At 31.4% G+C, this 12,608-nt stretch overlaps 1 protein-coding gene across 1 annotated transcript; it reads right to left on the minus strand.

Annotated features, from left to right (window-relative positions):
* Nucleotides 1-417: 417 nt before the first annotated feature.
* Nucleotides 418-5,848, minus strand: LOC111715204 (kinase D-interacting substrate of 220 kDa; the record flags this gene model as incomplete). Its single annotated transcript, XM_023490494.1, is given in 3 exon segments — nt 418-502; nt 2,543-2,650; nt 5,303-5,848. Coding segments are annotated over 3 exon segments (208 nt in total), but the record flags the coding sequence as incomplete, so codon positions are not given.
* Between the last annotated feature and the right edge of the window lie 6,760 nt (nt 5,849-12,608).

Raw genomic sequence — 12,608 nt, forward strand, 5'->3', positions numbered from 1 at the left:
GAAAAAAAGGCATTTAATAATCTGAAAAGTGTTAAGAAAATGTACAAAAACTAGCTTTTAAAACCTTCAATACCATTTTCTTTTTAAAAAAACATTAAATTTTCGCTCAAAAAGAAGGCATTTTATACAAACACCGCCTTGCCTCAATAGGTCAGATTTGATGTTATTTCAACAAAATTGTAAAAATTCAACATGAAAAAGAGAATAAATGCTCCTTTGTAAAATAGCAATACAAATGTAAAATTGATAATAGACAGCGGCAAAGTTGGAAGTCCAATACTAGCTGACACGCTTGATGTATAAATTTATATTTTTAAATAAATCAACTGGACGGTTTCTTAGTTCATATCTAATTATTATCTTTTATTATCTGCTTAGCCAAACTTTTCTTGTGAAAGAAGAAAGCATAAAACTTACGAATTAAGACGGAGACAGCGTCTAGTTTGCCGAGAACAACTGCATGTATAAGAGCAGTCCATCCATCCTCATCAGATTCATCGATCTTAATTAATAAGATATGAGTCCGAATTTAATGAACTTTGAGCCGAGTCTCAAATCCGACAAAAACCGGTTTCAATTTAGCGCCGGCTTAAATCTTGAAATATTGAATATAATTTTAAGTGGAACTAACAATATTTAAGCCGCGGCTCAAATTCTTTATATTCGGCCTCTGTTTTCTTAAATCTATAAATGCTCAAAAATACAGTTAACGCGGAACGCCCCCTACCCACCAAATATACCTTTTCTATATCCCTGTCCCCATTTACAGTGCACGCCCATGATTTTAAATAAACCATCAGAAAATAATCAGTAATTAGGGAACTTCTAGCAATCATGTTTCTAGCAATCATATACGTAGCAATCATTTTTCTGGCAATCATGATTCTAACAATTATTTTAATAGCAATTATGTTTCCAACAATTATATAAAAAAGCAATTCTGTTTCTAGCAATTATTTTTCTATCAAGCATATATTTAGCAATAATTTTTCTGGTAATCATGTTTCTAACAATTATTTTAATAGCAATCATGTTCCAACAATTATATAAAAAAGCAATTTTGTTTCTAGTACTCATGTTTCTTGCAATTATGTTTCTAGCAATTGTGTTTCTAGCAATTATTTTTCTGGCAATCATGTTTCTAACAATTAAATTAATAGTAATCATGTTTCTATCAATCATATAAAATAGCAATTTATGTTACTAGTAACAATGTTTTAGCAATCATGTTTCTTGCAATCGAGTTTCTAGCAATATTATTTCTAGCAATCATGCTTCTAGCAATTTTGTTTCTGGCAATCGTGTTTCTTTTTATCATGTTTTTAGCAATGATGTGTCGAGCAATCTTATTTTTAGCAATCTAAATTCTGGCCATCGTGTTTCTAGCAGTCATGTTTCTAGCAATCATGTTTCTAGCAATCATGTTTCCAGCAATTATGGGTCATAAAATGTAAACCCCTACCTTCCATTTCTAATGTGAACTATGAACCCTTCTATCGTCTTTTCTTAGTATTTTCTCAAAATCAATATGATTACAATTTAAAGATTTACTTTTTTATTTTATTCTAATTATAAATTTTTCGATACTATTTTCGGAGTATTGGAAATACCTTTTTCTTGTTTTATTTCTCCATACATTCTTTCCAAAACTTAGTATTATATCCCAAAAATGTTATATAGAACCCGATTACTCTCCTCAAACTTTAATGTCTTAATCCTCTTTTCTCTGCAACCTAATGGGACAGGCCTTTTCTATTTCAAACTATGAATTCTGCAATTCAAAGTTTGAAATATTAACATGTAGGTTTTTTTTGCATTACTAGCTTGTGTTACTATGTCGGATAGTACCGTTGGCATGGCAGTACACATCAGATTGCAAAGATATAAGGTTCAGAAAAACAGAATTTAAAGGGGCTGTAAGCGTAATTTCAAGTGACCCTCCTTGCAAAGAGGGCAATGCCCGATTTACAACGGTACCCATAAAGTATTATTGTGAGATTTGTGTAAACTTATCGAACCCCGCTTCCTTGTATTCAGCTGCGTACACTGTGCGCTTTGTGGACAGTGCACACAGGAATGTGTAGCTGAATACAAGCGGGTTTCGATAAGATTACACACAAACACACAAAGGTTTTAAGGATACTTTTGTAAATCGGGCATTGCCCTATTTGCATGGAATTTTAATTGAAATTTCGCTTACAGGCCCTTTAAAGGGAGTAATCACCTCTGTTGCAGTAAAAACCCCAAATTCAGAGTGTATTGATTTTACTCTCTCTTATAATCTTACATTTTTTTTTGGGGGGGGGGGGTTGAGTTCCCCACTACCCTCACTACCACCGACTTGTTAAAACTTTTTTATCAATACTTATTCAAGAATTTTTTTCAATTCCCCACTACCCTGAGTTCTACCATTTATATACAAATCAATACACATCTTTATTTTTAAAATTTAAATTATTACTACTTTAACTACCTTCTATTTATCTGACATAAAGCTAATGTGAAAAATAAGTCATTTTATATATACGGGGGGGGGATTTACCTGCACATGTTTATTCTGTAGAAAGCCCTGAAGTCCGCTAATATTATCATTATTTATGTAATCTAGAAGAGACCTCAATGATAGTCCAGCGACCATCACTGGAGGCTCCTGAAAAAAAATAATAATAAAAAATTTTAAAAATTTTAAAAAAATTGAAAAATTATAGCTACATCCCACGACAGTCACAAACTAAGCGTATACATTTCGGGTTATTTATTACAGGACAGTTCCCAGTTTTTATAAGAAGGGAGCCTAAAACATTAAAGTTTATTTTTTTCCAACAAAATAGAATTAAAAATATTAAATATCAGTTTGTTTCTGCTTAACGTGTTTCCAGTTCCCTATTTATAAAAACTACATAAAATTAGGTTTACAATATTACTAATTATGGACATTTTATATGCATGAAAGTTTCAATTAATTTTCACCCAATATTAATGATATATAAAGTGGTTGTTAAATTACAAATTAGTTAAAGGGACTGTAAGCGTAATTACAAGTGACCCTCCATGCAAAAATGACAATGCCCGATTTACAACGGTAACATTAAAAGCTTTGTCTGATCAAGTATGACATGGATAGCAATGCTTATAATTTTAAAAATTTATTAGTTGCGGTTTCTGCAGCATTCCTACACCAGTTTAAAATATATTCGATTTAACACGATATTATCTTCTATTTTAGTGATTAGTAAAGGTTTTAAAGGTACTGTTGTGAATCAGGCATTACACTCTTAGCATGGAGAGTCACTTATAATTACGCTTACAGTCCTTTAAGCATGATAACTATTTACACTGTTATTTTGGTTCGCAGTGTTATGAAGTTTTCGGACAGAAATTTTCTCTTTATCGAGAAGGTTTAAGTCTTTTTAGATTTAAAATATAATCTAAAAAAGACGAGAACCTTCGAGATATTGAGAAAATTTAAGTCCAAAAACTTGTTAGCACGTCATGCCAAAATAATAGTGTTAAAGGTAATTTTATGAAACGTTTGTGTACTTGTCTTATTTCAATGGCTCTTTTAAATCAAGTAAGCTTTGAAACAAATCAGAAGTCAAAATATAAAGTTTTTTTCAATTTTATTTTCATTCCAACTGAAAAAAATATTTTGGAAAATTCCTAAATTGTTTGGAGAAAATCCTGGAACCAATCAAAACTTTATAGCACACGTGCTATAATACAGCTAACTTAACTTTATAGCACGATTATTACTTTATAGCACGTTCATTATGAAATTCACGATGAAGTGAGTAAGAATGATAAAGTACACAATAGTTTGATAAATAGTTATAAACAATTGTTCACCCTGTATTAATCAAATATTAAATTGTTATTAATAAATCTATAAATTACATTACTAACATTCATGATTTTTGAATTAAATAATCTAAGAAGTTCAGTTTAAAATAAGTTTTAAAAGATTTATTTGAGTTATGGGTGAAAATTTAAACTCATTGCAATTATAAAAAAACCTATTAATAACAATTTTTTTACTATTTACTATATATAATATATATAGAAGATAAACTATTAACATTGATATTAAATTTGCAGCATGAGGTTTATATTATATATATCTCTTATAAGTCCTCCCCATCTTAGAAAGGGGAGGGGGGGTCATTATCAATTTTTTGTGTATATATTACGGTGGTTGACTAATATATCAACAAAATAAAGACGGTTAAATCTGTCTAGGTAAGCGTTAATAAATGTTTGTATAAAATGAAATGACAAAAAAAGTATTAAATCGAAATTATTTTTCGAGAAAGTTTGATTAATCGTCGTCACTTTGAATTGATATAGAAAGTTAATATTTAAACCATTATTCGTCAATGGAAGACAATTTATTGATTTATGAAAGTACATTAGTCAAGAAAATTAAATATGTATTAAGATTATTCTATTTATAGAAAAAGGAACTGTATACAATATCTTAAGTGACATTAAACAAATTATTTTGAATTTATTAATAAAAGATAATAAAGAAAATAAAAAATGTATTAAATGGAACCGTTGTAAGAAAAGTCTATTTATAATTAAAAAAGAACAGAATGAATAAGTTAAATTAAAAATAGTTATTTCTTGCGCAAAATTGATTAATTAACAAATTTGAAACCTCCCATCTTTAATTATCAAATTTTTACAGATTTGCAAAATATGTGAAATGATTATTATAATTACAATTATCTAAAGTGCATTTGATGTTGTTACAAAATAAATAGCTTTGCTAGCAAGTTTATATATCACTTATTAACTAAAATGGGCCTGTTTACACTGCACAATTGCTGAGTCTCATGTTTATTTAAAGTTACAACTTTAGTTTTCTTCCTATTCCTATTGGATATCACTGTTTTTTTTTATTTCATAACAAAAATGCTTTAATTGTGCAGTGTATGCACTCTAGTGCAAGAAGAGTGATATAAAACTTTGTGGTCAATGATAAAAAATATATGCAAAGAGAATATCTGTAGATATATGTTGTCCACATAATAAACAAATATAAAAACGTATCTAAACTAACAAGTTCTCTTAATACTGACCAAAAAAATATATCTAAAATATTTTGTTATTGGCGAACAATTCTGAAAATTCGACTTTATTCACACGTTTGAATGTCAACACCTTTATATTGTACAGTGTGTACAGTTTGTACAGTGTGTACAGTGTGTACAGTGTGTACAGTGTGTACAGTGTGTACAGTGTGTACAGTGTGTACAGTGTGTACAGTGTGTACAGTGTGTACAGTGTATTTAATACATACCGAGAACAGTCTCATTGTAGTAGATGTACATGATCTTCTAGTCCAGGGACATTATCATACTTTATTTTCTTTTGGGAATAAAAATAAATAAATTTTTTACCCTTAGTTTAGTTTCGATAAGTATGGATAAGTGCACGTTTGGATGAGTGTAATGTATGAATGAGTATGAATAAATGTATGCTTGGTTGAGTAAGTATAAATGTATGCTTGGATGAGTGTAATGTATGGATGAGTGTGGACAAGTATATGCTTGGATGAGTGTAATTTATAGATGAGTATGGATAGGTGTATGGATAAGTGAATGCATGAATCAATGAGTATGTATAAGTGTGTGTTTAAAAGAATATAGATAGACTATTTTCTTGCAAAGTATACGCATGGTCGACTTTTAATTCACCAGTCATTTTTGTTAATTAGGCATTGATTTTTCCTATTCTTTCTTCACCCTGTTTTATAAAAAGCTTCAAGATACTTTGTTTTTAGCTAGTAGGTATAGTAATGTAGAGAAACTTAATAAAAGAAAGATCGCATGCAATTGCACTTATTTGACTGCAAACCTAAGCACTAATAGTCTAAAATTATAAGGTGTAGTAATGTAGAGAAACTAAATAAAAGAAAGAACGTATATAATTGCACTTATTTGACTGCAAACCTATAAGCACTGTATAGTTTAAAATTAGCATTATCGAATATGCTCATTTCGGTCATTTAAAAGTACAGTTATTGGACGTTAAATGTTTTTAACACTAGAACAAGCCATGTTGCCTTACAATGATAAATATTACATTTTCAGTAGATCTTAAATTTTTAATTGTATCAGATAAACGTCAAACGGAAAAACCGACCGCCCACAATTTTTGTTGTGGCAACTCTCATGATCCTAGGAAAGGTTCAGGGACAATTAAAATTGAACAATTTTGCCTTGAAAAAACATCAACATTTCTAACTTTTGAAAATTCACTAATTTAAAAAAACCCACGAAAATTAAAAAATTTTACCATAAAAGGGTAAAAGCTTAGTTTTATCATTATAATTATATAAAAATTCCCTCTGTGTGACGCATCTGTATGTGATTATATAAAGATCGTAAAAAATAAGTTTATGAAAGGATGTATCTATACTATCTACACTGTTGCTGGCAAAAACATGTTAGGAAAGGGCAATGTCTTAATAAATCTGGGGAATTCCCCTCTCCCAGATTTTTGTTTTAAAGGGAATCTTAAAAAAGAAAATGTGTATTTTTTTAAATTGAGTTTCAGTTTTTCACGTCAATTTTTTTACCATGTAAACTTCTTTTGACAAAAAGAAGTATTGATAATTTACTTTGATATTTTCCATCTTTCATTAAATAGACAGGAATGTTTACTTTGAATTCATAGCTTCGAGTTCCTTGCTGAAATATGAAACTTTGATACAGTTTAGTTTATAAAACTCATTCTTAACATTTAACCAGAAGTTTTAATACTTTTAAAGGTTCAAATTTGAAGAACTCGTTAAAAAAGGACTCGTTACAGATGTTATAAAAGTTATAAAATATAAAGAAAAATGAATAGAAAGATAAGTTATCAGATTTGAGGATGCATGTGGATGCAACATCAGGATGGAAAATAAGGAAAGTTTTTCTCTTAACTCCCCCCCCCCACCAAACTTAATCGATTGGAATTATGTAAAAAAAATATAAATCCCCTCCCCCTGTATCGATCGGAGCTGAATCACAAATCAAAATTTTAAATATCCCCCCTACGGCCTCCCCCCCCTGTAGGGAACAAGTTCTTAAGGACGCCCCTGAACAATTATCTGATTTGTGTCCTGAAGTCTAGGAGTGAAAGCATGAATTTTACTTTTGTCAAGTTTTCACTTGAAAGAGAGGGTTCGCTTATATTGAAATAGCCTTCTTTAGCACGACAAAGTTGTTAAATGAACTATCTCATTTAAAAACTGCAATACTTTTTTTTACTCTTTTCTTCTTTTTTTGTCTAAAATCTTTACAGCCAGGTTTGCTTAAACTGATAAGTACGTCATGTAATTAGCTGACAATGAACAATTTAAAATCCTTGATGTCTCCCTTAAAACGCCAATATTTTTATTAGAAAGTAAATAGGGCTGTGCACAGTGTGCATTGGGAACTAGGGCTGTGCACAGTGTGCAGTGGAAACTAGGGCTGTGCACAGTGTGCAGTGGGAACTAGGGCTGTGCACAGTGTGCAGTGGGAACTAGGGCTGTGCACAGTGTGCAGTGGGATCTAGGGCTGTGCACAGTGTGCAGTGGGAACTAAGGCTGTGCACAGTGTGCAGTGGCAACTAGGGCTGTGCACAGTGCGCAGTGGGAACGTTTGAACTTTTTTTAATTCGTTCATTAATGGTTGGAATTCTTTTTTCTTTATACCATAAAAATTAAGAAATTCTAAAAGTTTATTTCGTTTGTGAACGATTTAAAAATTAACGTGTTTTTTTCGCTTGTTAACGGAATTTTCCGTTTCTTTACTGCACTGTCGTTCATTTACGGAACGTTTTCAATCTATACTTTAAATCTACCGAAAATATCATATTGACCTTTTCAGAAAATTAGCAAAGCATTTAAAATGACCAGTGGCCGAATTTAAAGAATTTGAGCGGCGGTTTAAATTTAAGCTGCGGTTTAAATATGGTTGGTTCCACTTAAAATTCTATCAAATGTTTCAAGATTTAAGTCAGCGCTTAATTTAAACCGGGTTTTGGCGGATTTAAACCGCGGCTCAAATTCTTTAAATTCCATCTCAGGTTTTCCACTCTTTAGTCGAAACAGGAGATAAAGAAAGCTTTCCAGAGGTTAAAACTTTTAATTTCGTGAATCCGGGGATTAAGGAGTTATCCGAATATTGTTCAGTTCTACGGATTAGATTGATTCAACTTGGATATCCCGTGGTGGTCTTAACTTGCTGCGATAACTAAAACTTATGGATCACTATAATTATCCATCAAGATTAAGGTTGTGTAGATTAGCACTTTCTCAAACAAAAGATTTGACCTCAGCTCCGGTAGAATTTCAAGACGTAAATATTGTATTTTCTGAGGGTTTATTATGACAGGTTGAATTATTATATTTGCTGCATATTTTGTATTTTATTTTCAGCTAAATATCTTGGAAATTTATTTTTAGACACGGCTGTTCTATCATTAACTAGCTTGGGAACCCAGCGTTACCTGGAAATTAGGATTTTTAAACCAAGATATGAAAATTTTCGTGGTTATGGCAAGTTACCCATTCATAATTTGAGGCAAATCGGTCAAGGGGTTCATAAGCTTGATTGGACATACACTCTAACAACAGAGATTGCTACTTTTTAAAGATATACATAGACATAAGCTCGTTAAATTAAAATTTTTGGAAGCATTTAAAAAAGTTAAAGTTAGGTTTAAACAGTGTAATTTTTAAACAAAAAAAGACTTGCGTCAGTTCGCGTAAACAAATAAGGATTATTTCTTAATCAGCTGATTTCTCAAAATTCTTCCAGTTCATTGAGATTTCTTTGTCTAGTCTTTTCAATTCCTGCAACGTTGTTTTTCTTAAATTTTCGCGCAATTAGCCAAGATTTACACAATATATAGGTCTAGCTTGAAAATCATGCATGATGATTCCATTTATTTGGAACGGTGGCACATTCTTGATTTTACACAATTAAATGGACAGAATTTATTTAAACGAACTTTCTTTGATTAAGAGCAATAATAATATACAAGACCAAATTTTTTACCTGGTTTTCAACTTGCATTTGTAAAAATTTCATTTAAAAAAGAAATTTGCTATTGGGCGTAGCTTCTATATACTTTTTCGATAATGCCTTTTCATCAAATGAAATAATTATAATGAATGAAATGGGTGAAATAAATTGTAATGATGTGTATGCTGAATGCTGATAAGTGAGTATGGCGTGTAATGATGTGTATGTTGAATGCTGATATGTGAGTGTGGCGTGTAATGATGTGTATGCTGAATGCTGATATGTGAGTGTGGCGTGTAATGATGTGTATGCCGAATGCTGATATGTGTGTGTGGTGTGTAATGATGTGTATGCTGAATGCTGATATGTGAGTGTGGCGTGTAATGATGTGTATGCCGAATGCTGATATGTGAGTGTGGCGTGTAATGGTGTATGCCGAATGCTGATATGTGAGTGTGGCGTGTAATGGTGTATGCCGAATGCTGATATGGGAGTGTGGCGTGTAATGGTGTGTATGCCGAATGCATATAGATTTGATTATGTTAATTGGAATTCACTGTATTTTACTAGAACAGTAAACTTTGTTATAACAGTGCAAGGCAGAAACATTAGGAACCATCTTTGTAAACAAATTAATTGTACTGCATTGTCCATCCAAAAACTGCAGTACAATTTGTTTGTAAGGAACGATATAATGTGGTTCCCATATAATTGTTTACCAATAAATTGCACTGCAGTTTCTGAGAGTTATGTAAACAAACTCAGTTTCTAACTGCAGTACAATTTGTTTGTAAACAAAGATATGGTTCCAATATTGTGCTTACAAATAAATTGTACTGCAGTTTCTGGGAGGAATGTAAACAATCTCAGCGCTACCCTGACAAGATCCCAGTATCTGCAGTAAAATTAATTAAAACTATGATGGTTCCTGTTCTATATATATTCCTTAAACGCTCTTATATCCGAGCTACTAGAGTAAACTTGGAGAACTGAGGTTTCCCTCCGTCTTTTACCAGGGTAAAACAAACTTCACAAAATAAACTTTCATGTCAAAAATAATTCTACCAAGTTTTCCGGGTCTAACTTCTGACAACTTATAAACCTAATTTGAGAAAGTTTGCCCTGTTTTTTTTGCGATATATTTGCAAATACGCTAGAATGGAGTTCAACAATTTCGCACAACACACCGCATGCAATTTAAACAATGTTGTTTTATGCAAGAAAGGAATCGATTTCAAGATTATTTGGTCGAAACACTTTGTCACATTTTTATCAGAATAAGTTGAGTATTTACAGGGTTACCCACAAAAGATGAGACTTTAATTACGACCTGAAACGGATAAAAAAAGTACCGATCTGAAAAATTGAACCAAGGTTTCTGCAGAAATTCTAAAAAGTCGTCTCTGAATTCTCATACTTTGTGGGTAACCCTGTATTTTCATTGGGACAATATTTACAATTTTGAATACTTTTTAATTCAAATAGGGTTCACACGCTTTGCATTTACGTTGAAATCAGGATATTTCCAGTTCAAAATAGTAAATAGTACATGGTTCATAGGAATAAGGCGCGCAACTAGGGGGGGGGGGCTAGGGGGGCAAGGCCATGTTAGGGGGGCATGGAGTCTACTCTGTATTGCAATTTAGCGATTCATGAGTTCCTGGGAAAGGGAAAAGGGGCTTATTAAGTATTTATATAGATATTTTCACTATCTACAGTTCTGCCATAAATTATGAAATTGCTGTTGTACACAGCTATTCAATTAATCCTACATGTTCACCGCAAATATTGTGTGATGTGTCATAACAAAAAAAATATTTTTCATGTAAAATCATGATTTTTTACTGAATTTACAATGTACATATTTGATTTATGGATGAATAATTAATTTATATTTATGTAAAATGTAAGTTAATTATAATATTGTGATTTATATTAACCAGAATAGATTATCTTTTTTTTATTTCATATCAGATATCAGTAAGTCATACTGAATATCTGGTTGGTACGGTTAGATTTTTTCTTGATTGAGTATAATGCACTATTTTCTTGCCCTCCCTCCCCCCCCAAAAAAAGTCTTCAGGGGGCGGGGCCAATTTTTTTTTGTACTTGAAAGAAGAGCATCAAATTATGTGTGTATAATGTTTTTATATAGATGTCATCTGAAGACGACAAAACAGTGCAACTGAGAGACTTTTCACAAAAATAACCTCTCTGGGGGACATACAGTGTTAACCAGATAACTCTGGAATAGAATGACGACTTTTAGACTCAAGGTATGACTTTAAATAGTGCAATTAGCATGAGATACAGAAGTTTCACTTAATTAGTGATTTAATAAGTGTCTAGTAAAACTATTTGCCTTGTAATAGCATCAAATAAACTTAAGTATTGCTGTAAAGTTGTCTAACCTATTTCATAGTTTTCTGGTTATCACTGTAGGATAGGTGGTATATATATATATATTAGACGTTCTGACAAATGACTTTTTTAAAATTCCACCCCTGATAGTTCAGCTCTATTAGAAATGTGGTATTTATAACAGGGGAGTATGTAATAAAAAATATAAAAGATTTTTTTGTCTAACAATAAAAATATTTTTGCTAAAAGATTTTTGAGATGCTAATTTTAAGGATTCCCGGTTTTTAGTCATGAAATTTTAAAGCCAAAAATCGAATCCTTTGAATGTCAGTATTAATAGTTTCCGATAGATTCATTTTTCTTCTCTAGATCTATTATATTGGCAGCTGCAGTTCTCCATTTTATTATTTTCAGAAAATAAAATCTAAAATGCTTAAAACCTCAAATTACCCCTCCCCCCCCTCACCAGTTTCCCTCTCGAATCGGTTAGTGTTTTTTATCACATATTGGGAACTTGAGGTTTCACTCCCCTATCTTCTTTCTTTGAAACCATTTCATCTGAAACTGCATTATCAAAGTTCGAAGGAACACCTCCCCAATTTACCCTCCTCCCCCCCTCTTCTTCTCCCCTCCTAAGCCCCCCCACCCCTTCTTCCACCTTCCCTCCCCTTTTCCGCAACCCCTCCTCCCTCTATTTTGCATTGATGCAGATTTACAGAACACCACATTAGAATTTCAAGTAGTTTCCCAATTCTAAACTAAATATTTTTTCGTTTCATTAATGAAGGATCAAAGAATTGAAAGATTAAAAAATAAAAAATAAACTTAAGAATTGGCGGATTGAAGGATCATTGAAGAATTGAAGGATTAAAGGATTTAAGGATTAAAGGATTATAGAATTAAAGGATTAAAGAATTGAAGAATTGAAGGACTAAAGAATTGAAGAATTGAAGGATTAAAGAATTAAAGGATTAAATAATTGAAGGATTTAAAGACTTAAAGAATTGAAGTATGTAAGAATTGAAGAATTTAGGTATTAAAGAATTAAGGATTAAAGAATTAAAGAATTGAAGGATTAAAGAATTAAAGTATTAAAAAAGTAAAGGATTGGAGGATTAACTGTTTAAGAATTAAAGAATTAAAGGAATTAAGGATTGCTGGATTGAAAAATAAAGAATGGAAAAAATGTAAGATTGAAATTTTGAGAAGTTTTTAAGGATATCTTTGTCTTAATCTATATTGAAA

This window comes from Eurytemora carolleeae, unplaced genomic scaffold (assembly GCF_000591075.1).
Source record: "Eurytemora carolleeae unplaced genomic scaffold, Eaff_2.0 scaffold1730, whole genome shotgun sequence".
Lineage (NCBI taxonomy): Eukaryota > Metazoa > Arthropoda > Copepoda > Calanoida > Temoridae > Eurytemora > Eurytemora carolleeae.